The 27,091-nt window shown below is 47.9% G+C and overlaps 1 protein-coding gene and 2 long non-coding RNA genes across 6 annotated transcripts in view; 1 reads left to right on the top strand and 2 right to left on the bottom strand.

Moving 5' to 3' along the window:
* LOC138823050 (uncharacterized) overlaps positions 1–4,493 on the bottom strand; it is a 31,462-nt gene extending 26,969 nt beyond the window's left edge. For 2 of the 3 annotated variants that reach the window (XR_011370723.1, XR_011370724.1), the window contains exons 1-3: positions 4,337–4,493; positions 2,700–2,796; positions 1,510–1,610 (exon numbers count right to left, since the gene is read on the bottom strand). This is a non-coding gene — a long non-coding RNA (uncharacterized lncRNA). Of the gene's footprint in view, positions 1–243; positions 914–1,509; positions 1,611–2,699; positions 2,797–4,336 lie in introns of those variants that run through there. The other variant, XR_011370722.1, reaches the window with a different exon arrangement.
* Positions 4,494–9,281: 4,788 nt separating this feature from the next.
* Positions 9,282–13,045, bottom strand: Hand2 (heart and neural crest derivatives expressed 2). Its single transcript, XM_070016468.1, has 2 exons — positions 11,434–13,045; positions 9,282–10,031 (listed from the first exon to the last, which is right to left on the bottom strand). The coding sequence occupies exons 1-2, from the start codon at positions 11,986–11,988 to the stop codon at positions 9,933–9,935; spliced, it is 654 nt and encodes a 217-aa protein (XP_069872569.1). The 5' UTR covers positions 11,989–13,045; the 3' UTR covers positions 9,282–9,932.
* A 103-nt stretch (positions 13,046–13,148) lies between these two features.
* LOC138823286 (uncharacterized) lies at positions 13,149–24,656 on the top strand. 2 transcript variants are annotated; one of them, XR_011370777.1, is made up of 3 exons: positions 13,149–13,211; positions 13,869–13,982; positions 20,773–24,656. It is a non-coding gene; the product is annotated as an uncharacterized lncRNA (long non-coding RNA). The 2 variants fall into 2 exon arrangements; XR_011370776.1 differs by lacking the exon at positions 13,149–13,211 and adding an exon at positions 13,245–13,370.
* The last annotated feature ends 2,435 nt before the right edge of the window (positions 24,657–27,091 follow it).

Raw genomic sequence — 27,091 nt, 5'->3', positions numbered from 1 at the left:
GGGAGAGAAAGCGATCGTAGGGGTTCAGAGGTTTCCCCCTCAATCAGATCGTGCCTGGATGGAAAGCTCCAGCCTTCGTCCGGAACGTTTCACGAGAAGCGCGCGCACGACTGGCTTGTGCTTGGCACAAAATAGCCCCCCCTCCCGACCCACCTCTGTTCTGTTTAAAAATTGGCCCTGAGAAATGGACAGGTGGGAGAGGCGGGGCGTCTGATTTTTTTTTTTTTTTAATCAAAGGCTGGACCGGAGGTCTTCTCCAAGCGTAAACAACATGGCCACGAAAGACCCCGAATCTGGGAGCCAAAGACTCCAGGCCGAATTCGCCCAGCGGCGTGGGGCCCGCGCCGGCCGCGTGCGGGGCCTGGCCTGAGCTGAGGGGGAGGAAAGGTCCCGCGGGCTGGTCCTGTCCCTCCCCCGGAGGTGCGGGAAGGAGTCCGTCCCTTGGGGGGAGGGCTCCGCTCCCCCGCGGAGGTGAGTAGGTCCTCGGAGACCCTGGACCTTGCATCTGAGACTTTTAAGAAATTAAAAATGAAAATCCAAACCAAACCAAAGTCTTTGCGGGCTCTCTCCCAGCTGCCCCTTCCCGAAAGGGAGTGGGGGTAGACGGTGGAGGCTGCCAGGGTGTTTTGATGGGGTGTGTGTGGGGGGAACAAAACAAAAACACCAACCCACAACCCCATTCATCTTGAAATAAAGAAAAGAAAACAAAACGCGCGCGCCCCAGATCTCTCTCCTCCTGGTCTTCTCGTCGTTCCGCCCTGCGGTCACACTCCACGACACGCCGCCGTTAAGAAAGAGGACCGTGGGGGACAAGGATGGGTGGGGCCTAGAAATCCACTTCAAATCCACGTCCCTTCTGCCTTTGATCCTTTCTCCACCGCCGGGGCCCTGGAGTCGGTCTGGACAGCTTACCCTGGAGGCCGGGAGGAGGAGGAAGGCTCACTCTACCTCAGGGAGGCGGCGGGGGTGGGTGCAGGAGGTGGGGGTGGGGTGGGGGGGAGGTGTCCAGGGCATTTATGAAGTTACTTTTACAATAAAGGCTTACAATAAATCCAAATCTTTCTGCAACGGAATTTCCAACTTCTAAGTATCCTGGGGTCCGGATACTTTTCTAAGTATCCTGGGGTCCGGATACCTTTTCACCTTGGCCAAGGCCCCCAGTCCAGTCTTTTGGCTCAGACCTCACACTAGATTGGTGCAGCATCCCTTTGGAGGATCTGCTAGATCCACTGAGATCCCAAATGTTAGTCCCAGGGTCTGATGGGGGGCGCACATTGTCCTTCGAAAGTGCCCTTCCTGGCTGAACCGCCTACCACACGGGAGAGGTGTCTGCGGGCCGAAGCGGGGTGAGGGAGCTTCTACTGCTGCCTTTGTTCCACTCTTCCCGCCCCTTGTTTCTCTCGTCTATGTACGGAAGCCTTTGGCCTTTCCAGGCTACCCCAAGTTCTCTTCCCATGTGTTCAAGAGGTGCCCCCCCCGCCCCTGTCCCAGATACCACGCCCTACCCACCGGATTGGCTTGGGGGGGCCTCGAGGCTGGGGTCGTCGTCGGCGTGGCGTGGTGAGCCGGGCGATCCGGAATCCCAGGCCCAGCTCATCTCCACCTCTACGCTATTAGTAACCAGGCGAGTGGAAGATGCTCCGGCGCGGAGACGGTGGGGGTGGGGAAGGAAAGCAAAGAAAAAAAGAAGAAGAAGAAAGGGCGGTGTGGTGTGTGTGGGAGGGGAACCCTCCCATACACACAAGCACTCAAAACCAACTTTGGGGTTGCTCTGTTTTCAGTTTCTCACACGAAGCGACCTGGAGTATCTGGAGAAGGTTTTTTGTGAAGACGTTTAGGAGGAAGGGTGAGTTTTCTGCTGAGAAACTCAATCTGCCATACAGTAGCGGCCCCATCTGGGATCTGTCACTGCTGACAGCACCACGGGGCACAGCCCTGATCTTCTGCACAGCCTGCATACCCTCCTTAATCAAAGGATGTCTGCGCTGGAGCTCAGCTGACCGCGCCGGGAGCAGCAGGGCCAGTGGATTCCACCCCGGGCCCGCCCCCTCCCCACGCACTCGGCCAAGACCCCTCTCGTCTACCCAGCACATTAATTAAAAGCGGAAAAGACACAGAGCCTGATGTCATTGCTAGCAGAAGATCATAAACGTTAAAGAGTCATCCTACGAGAACCCCTGAAAATGACTTTAATGAATAATTTCAGAGACAGTTATAGCTTTGGGTGATTACTGAGCGAGAATATGAAAACCAGATTTGCAAAAGAAGGCGGTGGACAGGAGGCCACTTCCCCCATTGAGACCTCACCACCGACTTTCTTTCCCCCAGCACTAGTTAGGAACAAGATTTCCCCCCACTCTACTCCAAGTTTTCTTCCTTAAAAGCAAAAGCCACAAACACACATCCCAGCCCCCTAACGCAGGCTCTGCTTAAAGATGAGAACGTCAGCTCCAGGCAATGGTTAAGGACAGCTGGCTTTGGATGGAAAGCAATCTTGCACTGGGTTAGTGGCCATTGGCTTCCATCTTTTTACAAAGGACTGATTTACTACCATCTTAATTTGGGTATCTTTTTTTGGCTTCTCTAAGCAAGGTGCTTAAGGAAAGTTGGAAACTCTCTGCCCATGAGTAAATGCACTGTTTCTTTTAAATCATTTCAGTTGGTTGGAGCAGAAAACAACAGAGGATGGAATGACCTACCTTCACAGAAAGATTTGCAGCTCTCTTCTTACTTCCTGGTCACGAATGCATTGAAAGATGGCTTGGTGTTAGAACAGGAATATTTCAAACACTCTATCTGGTCACAGAGAAATAACAAGTTGTCTGGGTCTGGTCGTTCATGACTACTTGTGCATTAAAATATTATTTAAAAATACCATTTTCTAACAGAGTAGAGGTGTTGATTGGGGGAGGAGACTAGGAGTCTCTGATCCTTTACACAAATGGTTTTAAGTGCTTATAAGTCTACTTCCTTTTCTTGGGAATATTGACACTGTATTAGATCTGGCCCACATAGTTTTATCCCAACTAATTCAAATAAAAAGTTCCTTTATACCCTAAGCAAGAAAGTATTATAGGCCCAAGTGGTATGCAGTTACTGGCTTTTGAGTTATGAAACTGGTTGAGTAGACTTGATCTTTAAGGCAGATCATGGAAATCCCTCTTCCTAGTGTGGCTGCCCTAGCTTCCACCTCTTCCTCCAGCAGCACAGAATGCGGGGCATCAAGGGTGCAGTTGTCTAAAAGCCTCGTCTTCATCTCTAGTTCTAACCCTTCCTTGCAGTAAGATTTTTCCTCCCTCTGGGTTGAAGATAGAACTGTGGGATAGGGGAAAACTAGCCATGTGGTATTTCCCTTGACTAGGAGGAAATGTTCTTTTTCCATTCGAGATCCCATGAAGATACTTTGGAATTGAAGCAGAGACCACTTTGGTGGGAACCTTTGGCTACTGCCTTTCCAGTTTTATTATTTTTTTAATATGCTCTTGGCTCTGGCACTCAAATCACAGGCTGTCTTCTTTTCTTTCTAGGTAAATTCACTGTAGCCTCTGAGCATTCACTTTGCCCTTTTTAGTAAGGAAATAATGACAAGGGCTCTACCATTTGCTTTACACCTCCAACCGGATGCGTTTGTTTTGAATATTTTCATTGCTCAATTAAATCGAGGTGTAGGGTCGATCCACGGGATGGCGAATTCCCTCCCTGTGGAGACTTTAAATAATGCAGACGTCGCCCTCACCACTTCCTCGTCCTGGATAAAACCACCCCTACCGTCACCACACGGATTCCACCGCAGCCGTCCAGGGAAAACGTGCGGAATGCGCGTAACCAATTGCGCGGGGTGGGCGTGGCCTCGGGATTTGGTTCCGGAATCCTGTACTTGAGCTTTTGAAAAATCTGGGGCCCTAACATCTAGTCTCTGACCCGCTCGATTAGGATTTCTGGCAAAGCTGGGATGGAATAAAGGCTGAATTTGTGCTTGCTTTTTTTTTTTTTTTTAAGCCATTTCCCAGGACAATGGGAAACATCCACTTAAAATTCTCAGGTGTTGCTTTCATAACCGCAATCTCTTTACTCCACGAAAGATCGGGCCAACCCGCAGGGCTCCTGGGTCAGAGGTCTGGGCACGTCTGTCTGTCCAGCCAGCAATGGCACAATCCACCCATCCTTGCTCCGAACGCTGCGACACAATATAGGACAAAGCTGCCGCCAGTCGGCACGAGGTATGGGGTGGGGGTGGGGGCAGCTGACCTGATTCATTAGGTTTTAATAGCAGGTGCAAATGTGGCGATCCCAGAGTTACCGCATGCTACGTAACTACCTTCTGCCAGGCACCCACCGTTTTAGCCGAAGGCCTTGAGGATTTGGCGAGGTGGGGGAGGGCAGCCCTCAGAGCGTCCTGACCTTTCAAGAGTCACCCCAACCCGGTCAGGGTCTCCCAAGTCTCCACCCTCGGTACCGGAGAGAAGCGCCCTGGCTCTGAGCAGGGACGTGGAAGAAAGAATTGCCTGGGTTGGAAAACTTAAAAGTGGGGCGAGGGAATTAGCAAGGTCCGCGGGGCCTCTTCTCACCCAAACAAGGAAAACCAAAAGGTCTTCCAGGCTAAAAATACATCTTTCGCGAATTCCTGTGCGCGGGCGGACTGCGCGTTCCAGCTGCCGGCCTGGCCGCGCGAGGACTTGGCGGTGCAGCCGCCGATTACACCCAGCTGGGCAGCGATGGCTCCGAGCCGTCTGCCCTGACGTCAGCGAAGCTCCGGGCCCCGCCGTGGCGAGATAGGCAAGCGCGGCCCGGCGCGGGCGCGGAGCTAATCACTCCCAGATGTCCCTAATAGCGGAGATAAAGAACCGAGCGGCCGAGAATAAATTTGTAATCAGGGCCCTACCATCTGATCATCAAAGCGTCCCCAAATGCCGGGAGAATTTGGAGATTTGGAGTGTGTGTGTGTGTGTGTGTGTGTGTGTGTGTGTGTGTGTGTGTGTGTGTGTGTGTGTGTGTGTGTGTGTTGTGATTGCGTTTGGGGATGGGGTGGGGGCGCACTCCTGGATAAGAACTAACTTGGGATGTGTGGATCGGTGAGAACAGGCAGAGGAGTTTATAACTTCTGTGTACACCTAAGTCAGATCTTCGGTGCAGTTATCGATTTCCATTAGCCCCGCTGGCCGAAGGAGCTCAGCAGTTACAAACAGGCTCATTCCAACTGGGCAGAAAGGAGGTGCGCGCCGCCGCGCGCGGAGGGTGGTAAGGCGTTCACAACTGTCCGGCCCCCGGAAACGTGAGATTGGCTTCCTCTCCTGGAGCAACACCCCTCTCTCCCACCCCCCTTCTTAAACAGTTTTTTTTTTTTTTTTTTAAATAGATACGCATAGTGGTTTCCTCACTCCCTCTGCGGCAGCGATTCCTCGCATCTCCAAGCTTTTGAAGCTGTTGAGGGGGCGGTCTCCAGCGAGGATCCGAACCCCAATCTGAGGCTAGCTCCTAGGTTTACAAAAACCAAAACAAACGACAACAGCAGCAACAAAACTGGATCCGAGACGAGGGGGAATACTGCGCGTCCGGCAGGCTCGTGGGCGCCCCCTCCTTGCAAGGAGATCCACACGGGCTGTAGGGACGAGACCAACGGAGAGGGATGGGTTTCGGGTCAACCGAGCTACCCTGCGAACACCTGGGCAGTGCCCAGGCTCCCGATCCAGACCTCTCTGGGGGCTCGCGACTACTAAGACAACCTTGCTTGACGTCCAGCAGCCGATCCCTTTCCCCATTTCCAGGTGAATGGGAGGGGCTCGCGCACCAGGAAAGGCCAGGAGAAGAGAAAACTGTGGGTGATGGTGATAAGGTCAACCTTCGAACCAGAATTTAAAGTTCTGGGAAGAATTGAAAAGTCTAGCGCTTTGTGGGCCCGCCGTGCAAATGTAGTTGGGTAAAGGAGGCATCCTTTGCCCCCTTTGCTGTTCCTTGCATACATACTGGACTTAGCGACTGGCTCGACTTATCTCTGCAAAGCTGTAGTCTCAGACACAGTCCACAGGCTTTGCATTTGAACTCAATCTTATCTTCCACTCGAGATTCCGAGTGCTTCCAACTCCTGTTCTGCCCTAACTACAAAGATGGCAGAGGAACTCTGCGATTCTCACTGTGGGACAGGAGCCAGGGAGCAGAGTTACTGGTAAAGGGGAGGAAACCCAGCATCCTTTACCCCTGACTCATGCACACACATTTTCCAAGTGGCATGGAAGCCTACTTTCCACACTTTACCGATGCATCCATACAATTCCGAAACAGGTCCTGATGTCCTCCTCTATTTGAATCTAGGCTTGGAGTCCTACTATTGCTGGACACTGAAGCCTACTGGCTGACCCACCTGTAGCTGGGCACTAGAGATTTATAAGCCAAGCATAGCACCCCTCCTTTTCCCCTCCCCCTCGAGATCTTGCTGTCATCTTGGACTTGTGAAGAACCAGGAAAGCTGCTCTCAGTGCCCCAGCTGGGGACCAAAGTCCTGGAAAATTGACACTAAGTTGGGATTGTGGTCCACATCATTATGGACTTTTTTAGATTTCTTCTCAGGCTGCAAAGGGTCAATTAAAACACACACACACACACACACACACACACACACACACACACACACACACACACACACACACACACACACACAGCCCCAGCCCTGGACTGCCCATGCTCCAGGGTTATCAGGCTTTGGGCCTGCAAGTTGGTCTGGGGCTGAGCTCTGACAGCCAGATCTACCATCAATTTACCTTCTGCCGCCCCAGCTTCCCATTTAGCTTTTAACGTCAAATCCTACATTTTTGTCGGCTCCGGCCTGTCTAGAGCGCTTGTGATTTCGCTGCAGGAGTGATTGCTCTTAACAAAATGGCAGCAGCCACATTATCCAAGCAATTAAAACAGAGGCTTTTTAGCCAACCCCGTAAGTAGGAGGTTGGAAAGTTTAAAAAAAAAAAAAAAGGAAGAAAAGGAAGCAAAAGAGAAAGAAGTGTATGCAGAAGCATAGAATCACTGAAGGAATGCCGGCCCAGTTTGCTTCCTGGGACATTGATCACACGAAACAGTGACCCATGCATCTAGGTGGCAGGAAGCACCAAGCTGGTTGGCATCTAGGAGCTGAATGAGGGACAGGAAAATCTGAGGGATCCTGGTGACCTCAAAGTGTTACCCAGTTAGACTGTGTCTAGACAGAAGGTTTGGGCCTCAGGTGTGGGAGCATTTGGAGCTTTTAGTTGATCAGATACAGGATACTGCTGAGTTTCTGGTCAACTGGGGCCTCTGGCAAGTTCCAGTGGCATAGCACATGACATACTAGAGCCTGATGCTGTAGGAAGCAGCAACTAGCAGAAGAGATTGTTTGGGAAATGCCTTGGCCGCAGCAAGACAAAGAAGCTGAGTGTCTGGAACTCTGGTTTAAAAGCATGGATATTACTGGGCTGCTGCACCACAGTGATGCACTAGGGTCTTTGGTTCCTTTGTGCTGTGTCAACCAGAGAAAGCATTAAACCCACAGAGGTACAGGTAAGGCCCAGGCAGGAAGACCAGCTATCCAAAGAATGCATTATCATAGTGAGCATAGTGATGAAGACTCAAGTTAAATCTTTGCTGCCTCCATTACCTTCATTCTATCACTCTGGTAGTATTCCTTTCTTTTACCTCTAGAAGCTGAAGTCTTTCTTTTAATGGGATAAAAAATATAGGCCCGGGAGGAGATTAGAAGCAAAAGAAGGAGTGAGCTGTTCCATCAATCAGACAAGGATCTCCAGAGCATCAGAAAACCAGGGTGCGCCTCCCCCACTCCCTAGTGCTATAAACAAAGGCAAGTGTCTGTAAACACAGCCCCTAGCCCACCAGGTTGGCCCAGTGCTGGCTGACCTGAAGGGAGAAAGTTCAGATCGCTTTGGCCAAGTTGTTCTAACCCCTGGCCCCTGCGTTGTCGGATGCCTGCAGAAGTCCTACAGCCACTGGTACATCTCTCCCGGGGACACTTGCAAATTTGCCCACACCGGCCTCATTGGGGCCTACTACAAGCCACTGGTCAAAGTTGGCATCGTTGGGATATCACAGGAAACTCTGTGCCTGCAGACAAGGTGCAGAGGATGGGCTCCAAGATGGAAACTTTCTGGAAGCCTCTCAATATCAGATTTATAAACATGGCATTTCATGAAACAAACGGTTTATTATTTTTTAATATATGGTTCACCTTTCTTCCACCCCCTTCCGAATTCATCCTCCCCTCCTCCTCTTCTTCTTCCTCCCCCTCCTCCTCCTCCTCCTATCCTGTAGTCAGTTCTTTATGGTATTTCAGTTTCTCTGGTTTCTAGAGCAGAAATTCAAGCTCAGCAGGAAAATGAGACCACAGGGACTTTCTTCCGGGATATTAGATATTATGGGACTCCAGGAGACCAGAACTCCCCAAGGGGTGAGGACTCCTTCGGTCAGCTGGTAACCAACGGAGAATGCCTCCTGTTCCACTGGGCTTTGGGGCCAGGAAGACTTCAGACATTGCGCACGGTTAATATTGAGTTCCTTGTAGCTCCTTGTAAATCTAACCCACCCCTCGCCTCCCTTTAAATCTGTGGTCTTGTTCGCGATTTCTTACTTGACGTAAAATTCCTTGTTACCTCATCATAGACATTTTTTTTCAAAAGCACCCCCACATCCCCAAACTGAGCCTGCTCAGAGAAGAATCCTCTCATCTAGACTACAAGCAATTTCTCCTTTTCCTTTTTTTCCTTTCCCCTCTTTCCCCCCATCCCTTGGATAAAAGCCACACACACACACACACACACACACACACACACGTACATTACTAAATACTGCAGACTATTTCCTACACCAGTAACAATGCCTGGGATTCTCCTGACACCTCTTTCACCAAAAACAGATTCCCCAAACACAACCCCTGCCCCAAGCACGTCATCTGGTTGACTTCAGGAAAATGAGAACACCTTGGCATCTTCAGAGCCAATTCCCAGGCTTTCTCCCACCCAGATACATCTTCTAAGGACCACTGAAGGGTTTCCAACACTCCACAGAGTTCCAGCCCCCAGGCTCGATTTTTCACTAAAGACCCTTCTCTTTCACACAACCTCCACAAGCTCCTGGACCTCAGTCATATGGATGGATAGGAAGCACTTAAAAAAAATAAAGTTAACAAGCAATTCTGATAATTTAGTTTACTTCTGAATATTTTAAATATTATGAAAACAAGTATAACAGCTTTGTTTTCAAAACTTTTGAGGTATCAACCATTAAAAGATTAGGGTTTTTGTAAAAAAAAAAAAAGAACACACAGTGGTTTATTGAATACTTACAACGTTTACATCTTCAATATTAATTAAATTCCACTTAGTTTCAGAGGACGGAAGTGCACAAAACAAGTACTGTTGGAAACACTTTCGAATAAAGAACCACCACATAGGAAAAGACAGCACTAGATATCAACCCCCAGCTGAAATGCTAGCGGCCCGGTTTTCTGCTTTGAAATAAAACTTTATAATTGCCAGGAATATTTATACCCAAAGGCCAAGTTTTAAAGATACATTTCACATATACACTAGTGTCCACTGCCTTTATCTGGAAGGAGCTGGGTAACGCTGGTGTCTACACAGCCAAGAGGCAACATTCACGCACACAGAATCTACTAGTCGATGGGATCCCTTACCCACGCGTAGTGTCCTCTTCATATTAAAATATGGAATGCTTTTCTTCAAATATCCACTTTTTTTGGAGGGGGAGGCAGGAGCGGATACCTCAAGGTGGGGGGGGGGCAAAGAGATGGGGAAGGAAATTGCACATAAATAAACGGGATGAGCCAACTGCAAGAAGTCCTCCAGCAGAGCCTGAGGGTTTGCCAAGAGTTCTGGGTCTTCATCTGGAGCTGTGGCCCAGGCTCGCTCACTCTCTCTCTTCTTTTCCCCAAATCTTCACTGCTTGAGCTCCAGCGCCCAGACATGCTGTGGCCAGCCCGTCCGCCCTTTGGTTTTCTTGTCGTTGGTACTCACTGTGCTTTTCAAGATTTCATTCTGGACAGAGAGGGCGAGAAAAAAACGAAGAAGAGAAATTCAGAGAGAATGCCTGGTCTCAGGCCTAGGCTATGAGTTACAGTACAAGGGAGGAAAGGCTGAAAGGTGGTGGGGGGTGGGTGGGGAGGTGTAATTTTTCAGTTGCGGCCTTTGCAGAGAGGTGTTGCAGGTTTGCAACACCATAGCTACTGCCCGGGCCTCCACGCTGCAAGGCTCAACTACCAGATCGGCAAGTTTATAAACAACTGCCTGCTTTGCAGCCGTTTATGGAGGAGCCAGGGGTCTTTTTCTGAGTCCAGATGTAGGGGAGGCAGTGGGGGTCGGTGCTAACTCTGCCTTCTGTTTTCAATAGCAATCGCAGATTCCTGCTCTAGGAAAAATGGGGCGAAGGCCCCACAGCATTGGCGTGGGCCTCTCTACCCTGGGCTCCCTAGTCGGCCTCCAGCTCAGTAGCACTGCCCAGCAGCCTGAGGCCTCTGAAATCTTTGCTTATTTGGGAGGTCACTCGATTATGAAGCAGTCAGAGGGCTGAAGGCCCCAAAGGAGAAAATCTGGGAGACAAATGGAATCATTTTTCAGGCCCTTCATGTCCATAGTCCTGGCCCAAACACCACTCCCCTATGGTCACTTGGTAGAAGCCTGACAATATATTTTTGTAACCGTATTTTTGCCTGGTTCACTATAACATTGTTAAGAACAATGACCACAATAATCTGGACTCTTTTTTGGTCTTAAAATGCATACTCTCCTTCAAATAAAACCACTGTTTTCTGTGGAGTGTACGCATGTGAGAAATCACATTTTTAATGACATAGCCGAAGCGAAACCTAGGCTGTACTTTGAAATTAAAGACAATATTTACCTGCATGTTTTATGTGTCCTAGTAATTAGAGCAACCATAAAACCTTAGAGTCGTTGGCAACCTTCTTTTTTGGAGGGGAAAATATGAACAACGGTGAAATACTTGGAATAGGGGATTTAGGGCTAACTTACATGAAAACAAAATGGAAATCAGGGTGGGATCCGAGGCCAATGAAGCCTCTAACGAATGCATAATGAGGGGGTTCCCGGGCCCGTGTGACCGACTTGGGAAGATGGGTCTGGACCAATAGTTTAGCAGGCCCATCCTAAGCGATCGATCGTCCTTAGACGATTAGAAGCCTGAAGCGTCTGAAACATTCCCTGAAGAAAAGCTTCACTTCCTCTGGCTGACATCCTTCCCCTCTCCTTTTCCCCACCACGACCTGGTTGCAAACAACCTACCGCCTAGGACTACGCAACTAACGGGTGCCCGAGGCTATTTCTGGGCACAATTAGCAAGACCAAGGGAGCAGCAGCCATCCCCGGAGAGAACCCCTCCGGTTCCCCCCTCTTCCCACCGCCTTCCGCCCCAGGTACTGACCAACTCCTTCTTCCTCTTCTCCTCTTTCACGTCTGTCTTCTTGATCTCCGCCTTGAAGGCCTCCGCCTCGCCGTTCTGGTCATCCTTGGCCAGCAGGTCCATGAGGTAGGCGATGTAGCTGGTGGCCAGGCGCAGCGTCTTGATCTTGGAGAGCTTGGTGTCGGCGGGCACGTTGGGGATGCACTCACGCAGCTCGGCGAAGGCGCTGTTGATGCTCTGAGTCCTGCGCCGCTCCTTGCGGTTGGCGGTCCCGCGGCGCTTCACCGGGCGCGGCCCCCCCAGGCCCGGGGGCCCCGCGCCGGGCGGCACTCCCCCATAATGGGAGTGGTCCAGGCCAGCGGCGCCGCTGGCATACTCGGGGCTGTAGGACAGGGCCATGCTGTAGTCGGGGGGCGACATCTCCGGGTGGCCGATGAGCCAGCCGTGGAAGTAGGGGTTCTCCTCGTGGCTGCAGCGGCTGGCGGCGGCGGCGGCGGCGGCGGCGGCAGCGGCGGCGAACGGATAGCCCTCATGGTGCACCACCGGGTGGTGGGGAAAGCCCCCCACTAGACTCATGTCGCCCTCCGCGCCCCTCCACGCGCCCCAGCGTGCGCGCAGCCCCGCCGCGCTCTCCGCGTGGGCCCCGGCTTCGGCGATCGGCGCCCTTCCCCACCCCCCACCCCCCAACCCCCGGGCTCCGGGGCCGGCCCGGCAGCCGCAGAGGGGGCTGCTGCAGCCCGGGCCCCCCCGGCCCCCCGCCTGGCCAGCCGGGCCTGCTTCAGCCTCGCTGCGGCCGCCGGTTCCCCATGGGGCGCGGCGAGCTGGTCCCGGCACCGTGCGCCCCTGGCCGCCGCCGCCGCCGCTGCTGCGGGGTCCCGCCCGGCTCTACAGCTCGCGCACCGGCTCCCGCGTCCCGGGTTAGAGCCGAATTCAGGCACGATCCTCCGGTGCTCATGCAAAAGAGCCCGGGCTTCCGCGAGGAGGTGGCGCGGAGTCGGAGGGGGGGCGGGGGGTCGCGGAGAGCGGGGTCCGCGCTGCTCGGGTCGCGCTCCGGGCGCCGAGGCTAACCTGGAATCCGAGGGCGAGTCCGAGCCCGGGCTGGAGGAGCCGGCCGGGCTCCGGCGGGGAGGCGGCGGGGTCGACGGCTGGCGGCGAGGCTTACCTCCGTGCGACCCTCCCCTTCCCGCCTCCTCCCCTCCCCCACCGGCTCCAGCCGGGCTCTCGGGCGCTTATTGTTTTAATGAGATTGTTTGGCTGTTGTTGTTTTGGTCCTGCAATGTGATTTTTTTTTGTTTTGTTTTAAAGCTGCGAGTGACTCGTCCTCGCCTCGATCGGCCTCTTTCGGAAAGTTGTTTTTTGGTTTTGTTTTTTTTTTGGTTTTCACAGAGGTCTCAGTGCATCCATTTCCCGCCCCCCCCCCACCCGTCCCCTCTTAGATCCTCTCCGTGGACGGCCCGAACGCGAGGCCCTGGCAGGCGCCTAGGAGGTCGCAGGCGGCGGCTTGAGCTCTCCGACGGGTCTGGGCGACGGGCGAGGGAGCTCCGGGGTGGCGGTGGCGGCGGCGGGTCTCCGGGCCGGGCGCCGGCAGGGGAGGCAGGCGGACTTCCCCAGCAGGATCTCCATGGACAGCCACATCTTCAGGGCCGCTCGGGTTAATATATGTCGTCAGAGGCTGCGCACGCCAATCCGGGGGCGGCGGGGGCGGCGCCTCGCGCTCTCCGCAATAAAACTTTTTGATGTTCCAGTTGCTAATTGCCGGGGTCCCGGTCTAGGATTGGCTGTTCGCTCATAACCATAAGGTAATTAAAACAAGGGAAAGGGGGCAGGGTTAAATTTTTTTTTTTTTTTAGCAGCCAGAGGTTAATTCAAGTGTTTAACAGATGCTTCACTATTTAAAAAAAAAATCACAATATTCCCCCCCCCTTTCAAGTCTCAAATATTGAAGAATCGCAAACCAGGTATTGTATCACTCCACTTTCTTTTCTAGACTGTGTGTGTGTGTGTGTGTGTGTGTGTGTGTGTGTGTGTGTGTGTGTGTGTGTGTAGCCCCAAACCAGGAAGGCGGATACAGCTTTTCCCCAGGATTTTGGTAGGCAATCGAGGCAGGAAAAAATGAGCCGGCGGCCTGGTGCCGTTTTGTGTGAGAGCCTTCTTGGGCACAGGAACCACCACCACGGCGGGGAACGGGCTCCGGGGGGGCCGAGGTGGGTACGTGGAGCGACTGAGGGACGGGTGCAGTCCTTTGACCTGGCCCGCGCTGCAGGCGAGTGTCCCGAGGGTTCTTGGCTTTCTCGATCCCATTTCCATCAGTTTGCGGGAGAGGGGTGACTCGGGTTATTGTGACAACTTGGAGAGATCGCATTTGAGATCCTCCTCTCCACACTCCCCCACTCCCCCACCCACCTGGGGTGGACGAACAGCCCCAACTGATCGTAAATGCTTTCCTTTCCTTGTAGTAGGGGAATGCCAGGCATCCATGGAGAGACTCTCTGGACGTCCAATTTCAAAGCGCGGTGAGAATCGGCGGTGTGGCCGGACTTGGTGTTCCCTGGGTTTAACTAGCCTGTTTGGTAAGTAACTGAATATTTTTTACAGCGTGTTCAGAGCTTATTTTCCAGTTTTTATGAACAAACATATAAATACATCTCTGCATTCCTGCCTCCCCATAAAAGCGGGCATCTGTGGAAAGCAGGTTTAGTTATCGGAGGGGAACTATTAAACGCCACTTTAAGAGGCGGGCCGGGAGGACGGCTCGTGGATGTTTAGACTGCAGGCCAGTGGTGATCTCGGACGTACTTTGATGGGAAATGGATCTCCACGTGTAAGTCGCCGGGCCGCGGGACCCTCGGGCGGCGGCGCGCTCCGGGTGGAGAGCCCCCGCGCAGAGCTTTCGCGGCGGAGGTGAGGACCGTCCAGGGGTAGGAGTTGAAATCGTCCAGGAGTGGTGGACCCCCCCCCCCACCTTCGGGGAGGATGTGGATGGCTAAAGGATTTGGCCCCCCGGTGGAGTCCGGTGTGGAAAAGAGTGTCAACAGGAGTTGGTGGGCTGTAAATTAGACGGGCGGAGCGGGTGGAGCGCAGGGTGTGCGGCCTTGGACCTGGCCCGCTTCTGCCACGACGGACGGACGGACAGACCGAAGCCATTAGATCTACAAGCAGCGCAGGCGGGAGACCAAACCCGGCCGGAGGGAACACAGTTAGTTCGGGGACTCGGGGTCGACTCTGTGGCTAAGGGCCAGGTCAGTTCCCAGAGAGGACATAGAGGACACGGTGGTGCTTCGGGGGCCTGGTTGAGTCTAGAGCACCAAGAAGTAAATACAATTAAAGGCATATTGTAATTAGTTGGGCGGTTGGAGAAGGGAGGGAACTGAGGACTGTAAAAAGCCAGGCTGGGAGTCCAAACACACCCGCTCTTCTTCAGCTCCCTTAATAGGGAGCCGAGCGACTTATGGCAGAGGGTAGAGCAAAGGGGAGTAGCTGAATCCCAACCTGTTGATGAGCGCTAGGGGCTTGCATTTGGTATCAGAACAAAGTAGCAGCCAACAGCGCGTGCTCCCAACCTGGGTGGGTCTGTAGACTTTTGGACGCGAGGAGATTTTTTTTTTAAAGGAACTTCTTAAAGGCAAGAATACAGGTAGGGTGGCAGGATTCTGTTTACATTTCATCAGGAGACATACCCTAAATGTGTAAATACTAGTAGTTCAATCCTCTGACATTGGGTACATTAAAAAAAAATCTGTTTATAAAAAAACACATTTAGGCCTTGGGTTCAGGTAGACTAAGTAAGATGGTTATTCTTGCTCTAAGTATTAATAAAAATAGAGAAAATATTTGTTTGGTTGTCTTCAGGAAACAATATTTAGGTGATTAAAAGAAAATAAAAAGAATCCAGAAGATGTCTGGGTTGGGGATGGAGAAGCTACCCTCTAGAGGGGAGTGGGTGCAGTTGTGATGGGTCAGAACTTATCACATCTAGCCTTTCCCAAGCTTCAAAATGGAAACAACAACACAATGAGGGAATGGATTCGATTCGTGGCCCCAGATAGTCTCATGGCAAGTGATAAAAGAAACGGACAGCTTGGAACCGAAAAGGCTCGTAAATGATGCTAATCTGAACATTACTCCTCACTGACAGCATCATTATCAGTTAATTACTACGATCCAGGGATGATCGAAAGCACTGTGTATCTCAGAAACCCAAACCCCAGCAGTTAGAGCCTTAGAAACGCAGAACGTTGATGGCTAGGGGACACGTTGGTAAGTTCTAGGGTGTCTCCAACTGTAGTAAATGATTCAGAGAGGCCAGAGGGGTTCTGAATGCACCACAAAACACATTCTCTGGTTTCTTTTCGTGTTGTTTTTTGTGGTTCATGTTTGATCCAAGAATTCGAGGGTGTTAGCCTGCTGTTGTGGAAAGCTGTGAAACTAAGGCGTCGTCTTAAGTTCATCCCCAATTTAGGTGGCTAGGGCTGGTAGTGCCAGAGTCAACTGTAATGGTAGTGATAGAAAGAGTGTCCTGTCAGTTTAGATATCACCCTGAGGACCCCCTACCCCTTCGTGGGTTGAACTAGAATGGCCTCTGGTATACACTGCCCCCCAAAGGATACATATTGAGAACTCTGAGGAGTCAGAAAAGTGTGATGATGCATACTGGGGAGCTACTCTGGGTGCCCTGGGAGAAAGCCAGGGGTTGTGGGAGGAAAGGCAAGCTTCCTCTCTAACTCCTTCCAGGCTGAAGGCTGAGGGTCCTGGGTCTGGAGACCAGTTATGGGGAGGGGAGGCAGCCTAGGTTCGAGGAGTGTCGGTGATTGTGTGGCCGCCGTCTTGGTCTTAGCTGATGATGTACTTGCAGTGCTGCAATATTACATTTGCCTTCAACCAGACCAACAGAGCTGGCTTCAATCATATACTTTGGGCCCCAGTCACTGGTCTCCTTTCCTTTAGCAGTACTACAGCTTTCCCTAGAAAAGATTCAAAGAGTACTAGAAAGGCTGAACACGCCATTGCAAATGGTTTTAGTGTTGTGAGGCATTCCTTTTAAAATCAAGCTGGGTTAAGAGAAAGTAGTTTTCTTTGAACTCTAGGCTTTTTTTTTTTTTAAAAAAGGAAAACTATAGATATTTTAAAGAAATTTATTCAGTGGCAAGAGCAATTTTGCATCTTGTGTTTTGCTCATGAAAACTCAAAATAAACCGGACCCAAAAGAGACCAGCTCAGAAGGTCATAAATACACGTTGTATATTTACAGGAGTCAGGACTCAAATCCTTCATTTGTCTTTCAAAAGACTTTTTAGCCTTTTTTCTTAACCAAAGCTGTAGAAATAATTTTTGAGCATGCTTCTACATATCTCTAATAAGGTGAACTCAAGATCATGCTCAGGACTCAAGAAAGAATATGAAACCCAGAAGATGTCAGGAAAACTAGTATGGTTTTGAAGATGCAGTCTCAGCCCGCCCTACCTGCTCCCAAAACAGTGCTTCTTGTGACGCGGGTGGCTCTCATTACTTTCTTGAACAGGGCTGCATCATTTTATGTGTTAGGCACTAACTTCTACAATGTTTAAAACATTCAGAACATGTTATATGGGCTGAGCAGCTGCAAAGTTCTCCCTCTAACTGGAGTTCTGTAGTTCTTCCTCTTGGCGAAATGATGCCTGTAAACTTGGCAAAAACAAACAACAAAATAACCATCCCTCTAACACCCAAAATGAAGTGTATGAAAAGATGCCTTGACATTTACATGGCTTTATTTCCTCTGGACAATTTTTTCTTAGTTTTTTTTTTTTTTAATGGAGGAAGGGCAGTGTATTTGAGGCCCCTTTTCTACAGCAGATCTGTGGACCTGGAGCAGAAAAGGGCTAGTCCAGTTTAAATAATGATGGAGGGGCTGATTGACTGCTCATGAACTTTTCAATCCAATTTTGTTTAGGAACAGTTATATCAGTGGAGAAATTCAGGGCTTGTTAAGTGACTGTACATTTCCCTCCCCCCCCCACTTTTCCCTCCCATTTCTCTCTATTTCCTTCCTCATTTGTCTCAAATTTATCCTCCAACAAGGTTTGGATTTATAAGATTTAAATTTTATGTATTTATTCATATTAAAATAAATTAAAGTTATTATTTTGCTTATCACAGACACCGAGGCTAGTGTGTTACAATCAACTATTGGTTTATTGTTAAGTTCTTAAGGAAAATTCAACTATTTAGTATTACAGGCAATAGAACTTTTCATTTTCTCCATATAATCCACAACCAGATCCCTGTATTAACCAGAAGACATGTTGCTGCTTCAGAGCATTTTCACTGATAAAGAAGGATTAACCACTTTGACAGGTAGCCAAGTCTGTCCATAAAGCAAAAATACTTATTCAGGCTAAAGGCAGCATCAGATAAAAAGGGCCTTACAAACATAGCCTGCTACATACATAAGGAAGGTGTTATTAGCCCAAAGAAGTATGAGAAATCAGATCTTTACTGATCTTTACTACTCTGTAGCAAAACACAGGATTTAAAGCAAAAGTCACATAAAATTACATTATTTAATGTAAATCCATACACAGGATTTACATCAAATACTTGCCCACATTATTGTTTTAAGCAAATTATATAGACCTAGAAATATTCTTGGGGTTGAATGTATGCCTAGCATGCTCAAGGCTCCCAGTACCATCTCCAGTGCTACCCCCAAAACTACCCCAAGAAATTACAAAATAACATTTAAATAAAATAAAAAAAATCAAGCTAGGTATTTTCTTCTATGTTGGAAGGAAATCATTCACCACTCAGATGAAGAAATAAATGTGCTTTTGCATAACTGCACTACTGAAATGTAATAGACTTCAACTCGTGTTCACTGTTGCCTGGGGTTCCAAGTAAAATATGAATGAAATTAACAACTTAAAATGTGGGGCTTTGGAGAAATCATTTATGTGACTCAAAGATTTGTTTGTGACTCAAAGCCAGGACCTCGCCTTCGCAGTTCCAACTTCTACGCTTTGGCTTTCCAGGGAAAGTCCGATTCTGTAGCTTCTTTTGCAAATCCATTTGCAAGTCCATGTAGATGGATTTCTTGATGTCTGACAGTTCCTTCGGAACCTGGCCTACATTTTTCCCCCCTAAGGTTTTTGCTTATAGACAAGGGACTTGAGCCAGGATGGTTAGGTTTCAGGTTAACAAAAAGAAACACTTTTATTGTCAATATTACTGGCAAACCTCGATTTTTACAAGGGTTGGGTTTAGCTGCGTGAGCAGATCAAAAGCAGCTTGGCTCGATTTCTCAATATTCTCTGGAGCTTAGACAATTAACTGCAATTTTGCCTCTCACGAATCAATGCAGAACGTTAGTCATAAAAATGTTCAAGTTAGTCTTTCAGGAGAGACTCCCCCCCCCCCCACGTGTGCACAACTTCTTACAATAGAATACATTTGTCTCTTCAACTGGAGTTGAGTTTTGAAAGAAAATTCCTTAAGAAAATGCGTGTGAGCCGACTGTGCAAGCCGCAAGCCTGTCTCCGTGTGCGCATTCCATGCTTGCCTTTCTGGCGCGGTAAGGATCCGGTGCACTGAGGTTTCCCTGGTAATTTGGGTACACCGAGTCTCCAGTTAATGATAGATAATCAGCCTTTGGGTCATTCGGTCATTCTCTTATTACAAACCCCTTCTGCTCTCTCTGATCTCCTTTCAAACTAAATTTCACACAAACAAATAAAGCAAGACAGGGACAAAGTTCTTCTTTTAAAAAAAAGAGGGGGAAATATTAGGAACTTGTGATACAGAACTCTAAACAAGAAAAGGCAAGCTACAAGAGAATAGGAAAGAACATCTTATCAAACTGAACATGTTGTGTACAAAACATTAAAAGGAAAGGCTCTGGTTTCTGTTACAGTGACAGAAAATTAAAATAAAAATAATTACAAGCGGCAAAGTGAAAATATAAACAGAGAAGGCAGGACGCTTGCTGGAAATGCACAGCATCAGGAGGCCAATTTCTTGGTACTGATTAGATCTGCCCTGTGATTGAAAAAGGACTACTTTGTTCCATTTTCCAGGAGAGAATGGTTTTCTTTTTAGTACTTGTGTGAGTGCCCATTTAAGTTAACACAGGCCAAACCCTCGAGGAACAAAAACTGGAATTGGATTCTGCTTGCCATGCATCCAACTTCAAACGAAGAAATTGGTTGCGCACAGAAAAAGGAGAATTCAGAATACATTTAGAGACTTCAATAAATGGGTGTGACTGATTTTTTTTCCCCTAACGGAAAGAGAAGTTCATTCTTAGGGAAGTACAACCAAAACCAGTCCTCCCTACTCTCCTGGGGGTCTGCCCTTTCCAGTGACTTCAGAAGGAAACTTCCAGATTGGTCAAGATACAGCTCAGATGAGCTGTATCTGGAAAAGTGCAGGAATGCGTGACTCTGGTAGTTGGGATGTCTTGGGAGAGCGCCCCTAGCGCTACCTTCCCATTCCTGCCCCTTATAAAGGGCCTTTGATATTAGTAATAGCAAAGATTACCCACTAGTTTTTGCTTCCAAGCTTTAGGTTTCACTCCTAAGGACTGGAGATCAAACTGCAGTCGTTCAAGCTAGAGGGGCAGGCGGGAGATGGGTGCAGATGGCCAAGGCGTGACTTCCACATTGTCAAAGCTGTGGGTCGGCTACCCCACTGAGTAAGCCAGGATCTTTGTCAAGCAGCTCATCGGCCTCACGTGTTGGAAATTCCAACCCTCTTGGTGATTTCTAGGCTCAGTCTAAATACCACCTCCTCTGGGAAGCCATTCTAGATAGCACGTCTCCCTTACTCTTCCCCAAATCACAGCTGCTCCACTCCTTGGAACTCATTTTTGGCGACATCACCCATACTCTCTGGTAGTTGTCTGGAACTGTATCCTTCACCTGCGGTGACCCGTGGATTTCTTAACAGGCCAGTGAATACACTGCGCCCAAGATGCTCAGACAGCGGTGGAAATGAGAAGTACAGAAATCTGGTGGGATGGCAATCGGATTGGTTCCTTTATTTCGAAAGAGATGAGAGCTGATCGAGGAGGTGGAAGAGGCCACCACCCGCTAGGCTTTGAGGGGGGCTGGTGAAAGTCTGCTGGGGTTCAGCCCTAGCCCCAGCCTGGCTCCGCGGTGCCTAGCGTCAGGAGTCGGGCAGGGGCCACCTGCGACTCTCCAGCATTGGACACACCATCTTTCTCCGTGTCTCTAAGATTCTAACTATCTGAGACAATGACAGGGACCTAACGGGGCATGGGAGCCTCAGGAAGTAAAGATTAAAACCCTGGAGAGAGACCCAGGAGACGCTCAATAATTATTCATGCATTTTCTCTTCCTGCTTTGTCCCCCACCCTCCTTCTTCCAGCTACCTGAAGACCCAGCTCAACCATGATGGGTGCCAGCCCGACCAGGTGTGCCCTTCCGGCGCTGCCCACCCGCGGCCTCTTCTCCATCGACTCGCACCACGCAGACTCCCTGCCCTGGAGGAACGATCCGGGATCGCCCAGGCCTCAACCTGGGAAATCAAGACGCGGGGCTGAGGCCTAGGCCTGAGAATGCTGGGGGGCAGGGAAGGGGGGCGACCGGAGGTGCTGCTAGCTCCAGTCTTTCGCGCGCTTTAGATGTAGACACCTTACGACTCTTCAGGCCTTGTTGGGACTGTCCTGATCCCCTTGTTGGGACTGTCCTGATCACCGGGGTTCCATGCTCATTCTGATCCCTCCCCTTTGGGTTTCTGAAATTGAACAAGGGTTGTCCAGGCCAAGAGAGGTCCTGGCTTTGGGAGGGGCAGAGCCCCAACTTCCCCCAGTCCATTTGCGGGGGACATTTCGTTGGAGGCGGGCAGGAAGGGGTTAACCGCGCCCCCCCCCGCGGGGGATGGGGGCGCACTCGCAGCTTGGAACCCCCAGGTGCTGTGCGCAGGCCGACCCGCTTTCCCCCTCCAGTTCTCCTTCGGGGAAACCCTCCCCGCACTTTTCAATCTTTCCTCCACCAAGTGCCTTGAACTGGAGCTGCTCGAACCAATTGGCGGCCAAGCCGGAGACCCACGCACCGTGTCAGCCTTGTTTGCTTTGCAATTACGGCTAGGCCTGCGGCCTCAGCGCCGCCCGGGAGGGTGGGGTGGGGTGGGGTGGGGTGGGGGGGTAAATCGGCGTCGGGCCGGCCGCGTTCCGCCCCGCACCCCCGGGTGGAGGAGGCGCGGGGTGCGCGCGGCCCGGGGTGGGGGGAGCCGCGCCCAGAGCCTCCGGAGACGCAGGGCTGCGCGACGGCAGACCGACCTCCCCCGGGTCCTGACTTACAGAACGCGCACCCCCGCACCCCTCCCCGATCAAGTGCAATCCACGCATGGGAGGCTCACTGTCCGGTTCCTTCCAGTTTTATTGTGTCCCACTCCATGTCCCCACTCCCCCCGACGCCCCACACTTCCTCCCACGCTCCGTCCATTCTTCTGCAGTTTCGATGGGAGTGGTTCCTCGGTTTCCCCGGCTGGTTTGCGCTGCGCCACGGGCTGGCCCCGTTCTTGCTGGCGTCCCCGCGGCTGCGCACTGGTGTTGGCACACACGCGCGCGCGCGCGCGCACAAAGTGGCTTTGACTCTGCGGCCTGGGTTCCCGGGCAGCGGCGGCGGCGGCGACGGCGGCGGGGTGGCGGGGTGGCGGGGTGGCCCGGTCCCCAGCCGGGTCCGCCTCGGCGCGGCTTCCTCCCCGCGCGGGGAGCGCAGCCTGCATCAGCACCACGGTACTTCAATCAAGTCCTAAGCCTGGTCTTTCACAGACAATTACATCTTAGCTACTGTGGAGCAAAACTGTAGTATTTACTCTGCTCTACACGGAGGAGCACTTGTAGCTAAAAAGAAAAAAAAGTGTGTGTGTGTGGGGGGTAGAAAATATGATAATAAAGCTCTTTTTCAAAAATAAAATAGACTCTCAGCCCAAGTGGAAGCACCATGATTTAAATTCCCAGCAGCGCCGCGCTGTTTATGGCACAGATTTTTCCTGCTGGGGGTGGCGGTGGTGGAGACACACCTTTATTTGCTACATTTCTTTGAGATGGAAAGTTTTGCTGCTCCACTCCCATAATATGTAACAAGGATTATGGAGCAGTATACTCTCCAGGGTGAAGTCTGCCTTTTACATGGATTAAAACTAGGAGGTGTGGCTTGGGTAACTATTTTATGATTTAATCTTAGATTGAAGTGTTTACCTATTTTGGAAGGAGAGGGGAAGTTGAGGCAGAGAATATTAAAAAAAGATTCTGAAGTGCATACTAACGTGTAGTTTATTGAGGATGTGTAAAGTACAGATGTTATATTAGTGCCTTGGTGGTCATAAACTGAATTCATACACATTCTAACCAATAAGCAATCACTTTCATTTTTTTTTTTTTGCCTATAATCCTACCTGGAATGCGTCTTCACTATCTTGTATGATTCTTATTGTAACATTTTGGTTCTCACTTACTAAAAGCAAATCTCAGAGAGGATGGCTTCATAAAATTGCTCAATGACAAAGCCACGGAATAGTATTTGAAGTCCCTACAACATCATGCACACCCATGTATATCATAAATCATCTTCTAGTCAGTTGACTGCTATACTATTTCATGAAATACTAAGGAGTAGTTAGGAAGAATACTATTTCATAACAATTCTCTTTTCACCAAAAGAAGTGGTCTGGCATATGATCCAGTGAACAAATTATACTATTATTTTCCTGTGTGTTAATCTGTTTGGTATTAAAGCTGCTAGAGTGTCTTAACCATTTACATGTTTTACCATGTTATTTTCAATTGGGTGATCTCAGAGAATTACAGAAATGCTGATGTTAATCCCACATAGAGTGACCAACTATGAAAATAAACCTTAAGGCATTACTACTATTCTCATATAATTGCCAACAAACAAAATAGTAGGGGGAACATGATTACTTCTTATCTGACATTATCCTATAAGGATGTGGCTGCATTCATGTCTTTTAAAATCAGAGCATATTTCAATTCCTTTTAAACCTTTTTCTTTTAACATTTTTGCAATTCTCATAAACCACAGCAACTTGATACTGACAGATATGCATTTTCCACATTATTATTCATTAACTTCTTTGCAAACTCATTAAAATAAAATAATATTCCAAAGATCACCACACAAGAAACAATGATTAGATTCTATGTATTTATTTAGGTAAGCCAATGTTATGAAAATTAAAAACATGTGCCTGGCACATAAATACTTTTTTATAAAAAGGAATTCTTTTTTGGATGCACAGTTATTATTTTTTAAACAGACTCAGATTTCCAAATACTGAGTTTTCACTCTTGAACAGGCATTGTATTGTTTCAAACAGTAGCTCCTGGAACAATATTGTCCTTAGTATTTTAGAGTTTCAAACAATTGGAATTGGATAAATGCTTTCAGCTGGGAGCACTTTCCTAATACTTTGGTAGGTAATAGGATTCTCTATTCGTGCTGGGTACAAACAGACAGTACTCTGGACAGACTTCCTATCCTTTGCAGAATCTACCAGAGCACTTTTTTCCTCTCTCTCTCTCTCTCTGATATTGCTTGTGACCTATCTAAAACATTTCTTGTTTAGATGTGAAGTGAAACCAGAGAATATGAACAAGTACCCTTTTAACTACATCTATAAAATGATGTCTTAGAGGGATAAATAAAAATATGACAGAAGGAACGCAGAAACTCGAAATCTGAAAAAAAGAAAGTTTGCTTAGGCAAGCTCTGATTTGCTTTCATTTTAAATAGGAAAATGAAGAACGAATTTACATAACCCAATAGATGGAATTCTGTTTCCTCCGATTTAGCTCTATCCTGGCTTCTCTGGTACCCATTGACTTTGAAAATTGTTCTTCAATGGATGATGAAGCCCAACCAAAGAAGTGTATGCAAATTACACACACACACACACACACACACACACACACACACACACACACACAGAAGAAGATACTAGCATACTATGATTTTTAATATTGAGTTAAATATAAGGATCTTAATTACAATGTTATTGTTTTCCCTAAATAATTGTGTAGTGCAACACTTGGTATCCAGTAGTACTGTTTTTGTTCTGTCAAATGGGATTTAACTAGAATGATAAATTGTATTCATGAGATGATTTCCATAAACTTTTAACTTGCTGAGACAAAAAAGTGAAAAAACTTTTTTTTTCAGTAAGAAACCAGGCAATGTAACTCTCATTAATCTGGGATAAATAAAGCAGGAAACAATCTCCTTACATTCCTAGTGATTATTTTTGCTTTCCTAAACATTGTTAGTTTCTATGCATCTTGTGCTATTCAAGTAGAGATGATGTCTGTAATCAAATTACAAAATCAAATCAAGTGATTATTTTTGCTTTATTACAAAATTACAAAATTTATGTATCATATTAGCCTCTTGAATTGCTTAGTAGGTTGAATGCTGTATTTTTCTTTTTTCAGATAGAGTGACATTTAATATCACTTATAAAGTCACTTATAAAGATAAGTATGATGGTTTATCAAAGATAAAATAGTCACAGTAATGAAGTAACATTTGAATTTGTGTGCTGTGTGCTTTGTTAATTATATTGCTTTTAAAATCATGACCCAGGTATTTATAATGGGGACATCTGAGAAGAGAAATTTGAGTCTCCAGTTTGCACAGCAACCGACACATAATCATATAAGGGAACTTGCCCTCAGAAACATTTTTTTTATAGATCTTGCTATTTCCTTTTTTCCCCCCTCTCCAGTGCTTCTTTCTGTGTTTTATTAGAAAGTTACAGAATTAGGAATGCCTGCTGTAATTTACTGCAGGGCTTTTCTCTGCTAAAACACCTTCATATCACTTGATATTAAATAGCTACATTAATGATTGAAAAGTTTTTGCAGCTGTTTTTGTACCTTCGGCCTATCCTCCTTATCCTTCCTGTATTCCCTCCTTCCCTCCCTCCCATCCTTCCTCTCCTCTCCTTTCTCTTTCTCACTTCTAACTATCTGACTAGAAATAACCAGATCACACACTCTCATTTTCTTGTTATCTTGAGTGCTAGAACTTTAACTGACAGCCTTATACATTCAAGTAAATAGCAAGCTGAATATTTTATTGTGCTGTTGTTGTTTATGCTCTGATTAGTGCCACAAAGAATTTTAAGCAGTTGTTATGATGGAGTGAAGATAAAGCTTCTGCTGTCTTTAGAGGCCCCAGACAGATATAGGGAGATGGTCTTATATAGAGAGATGCTGTCAGTAATCAAATTGCAGAATAGGTGGGTGCTGGTGGTGATACCTTAACCCTAGCTACTCAGGAGGCTGATATTTCAAAGACTGAGATTTGAAGTCAGCTGGGAGAAGAGAAGTCTGAGAGATTCCCATTTTCAAAATTACAAAGCAAAAAGCTGGGCTGAGGCATGACTCAAATAGTAGAGCACCAGTTATGAGAAATCAAGCCAAGCAAGCACTTCAAATTGCAGTATATGATGAAATGATTATTTTTACTTAATTACAACATTTATATATCATACGACGGTGTTGGATTACTTAGTTGTTTGAATGCTGAATTTTTATATTTTCAGAAAGTCAGCTATTTAGGATCAATTAATATTTAATATCACCAGACAGTCCAGACTGTTTGTGGAAAGCTGCTTTTATGCCATTTTCATCAAGTGTAGTGTAGTCTATTTGTGCCTGACATAGAAGTCTGAACTGGAATGTAAAACCTTGGAGAAATAAAACATGCTAGGTGCCAGTGAATTCTCTCTTTTTACTATGAACCTCATCAGCAAACCATTTTAAATATATTCATTTGCAAATTACATATCCACATTACTGATACATTATGTAAATTATAAACCCTTGAAAAATAAAGTAACAGAGGATAAGATAAAGAATTAGACAAAAATTTTAAATATTTTAAGGTGAGATTCAGCAACATCAGTAAAGGCTGCAAATTCACACTTGAAATAGTCTTGTCTGCTTAAACATACTTGAGCTGATTTGCTGTTGGACTCATGTCATTAGTTTCTGCATTGTTTGTGGTTGGCAAAAGCTCTTAACTAACAAGGAGCAGCAAAGTCAGTTTTTTTTTTTAATTTTTTTTATTGTAAAGATACTATACAGAGGGTTACAGTTACATGAGTGAGGTAATGAGTACACTTCCTCTTGAACATTGTTACCCCCTCCATTGTTTTCCCCCTACCATCCCCTCCCTCTCTCCCTTCCCCAAGGTTCTTTTTTTTTTTTTTTTTTTGATTGTGATTAAGTGATTACTTAATTTCCGGAAATTCACAGTATTGTGGAATAATGATGCTCATTTAAAGTCACAAGTTCATTCTAACTTTCCTGGAGCAAATTGTCTATCACAGTCTGTAATATATAACGGTGCTCATATGTTATATACCATATATGTGATCAGCAGCATGGGGATATTTAGTAGTGGTTCAACCAGATGAGTGGGAGTTCTTTGTTTCTTAAGTCCTGTTAGTTTTGTCATATCACCTAACATTTTGGATTCATCATCCACTTATCAGGGAGACCATGTACTGTTTGTCTCTTCGTTCTTGGCTTACCTCGCTCAACATGATTCCTTCTAGCTCCATCCATTTCCCTGCAAATGCCATTATTTTGTCATTTCTAATGGCTGCATAATATTCCATTGTGTATAGATACCACAATTTTTGGATCCATTCATCT

This window comes from Dipodomys merriami, unplaced genomic scaffold (assembly GCF_024711535.1).
Source record: "Dipodomys merriami isolate MVZ:Mamm:240054 unplaced genomic scaffold, mDipMer1.0.p SCAF_12, whole genome shotgun sequence".
Classification (NCBI taxonomy): Eukaryota; Metazoa; Chordata; class Mammalia; order Rodentia; family Heteromyidae; genus Dipodomys; species Dipodomys merriami.
The sequence above is the reverse complement of the archived record's forward strand: the minus strand, read 5'-3'. Positions and strand labels throughout refer to the sequence as shown.

Bases quoted from the DNA above. Each gene is read 5' to 3' on its own strand.
- Hand2 (XM_070016468.1), bottom strand. From the start codon at position 11,988: ATGAGTCTAGTGGGGGGCTTTCCCCACCACCCGGTGGTGCACCATGAG. The intron at 10,032-11,433 runs GTCAGTACCTGG...CTCTCTGTCCAG, and splicing joins AGAAGAGGAAGAAGGAGTTG to AATGAAATCTTGAAAAGCAC.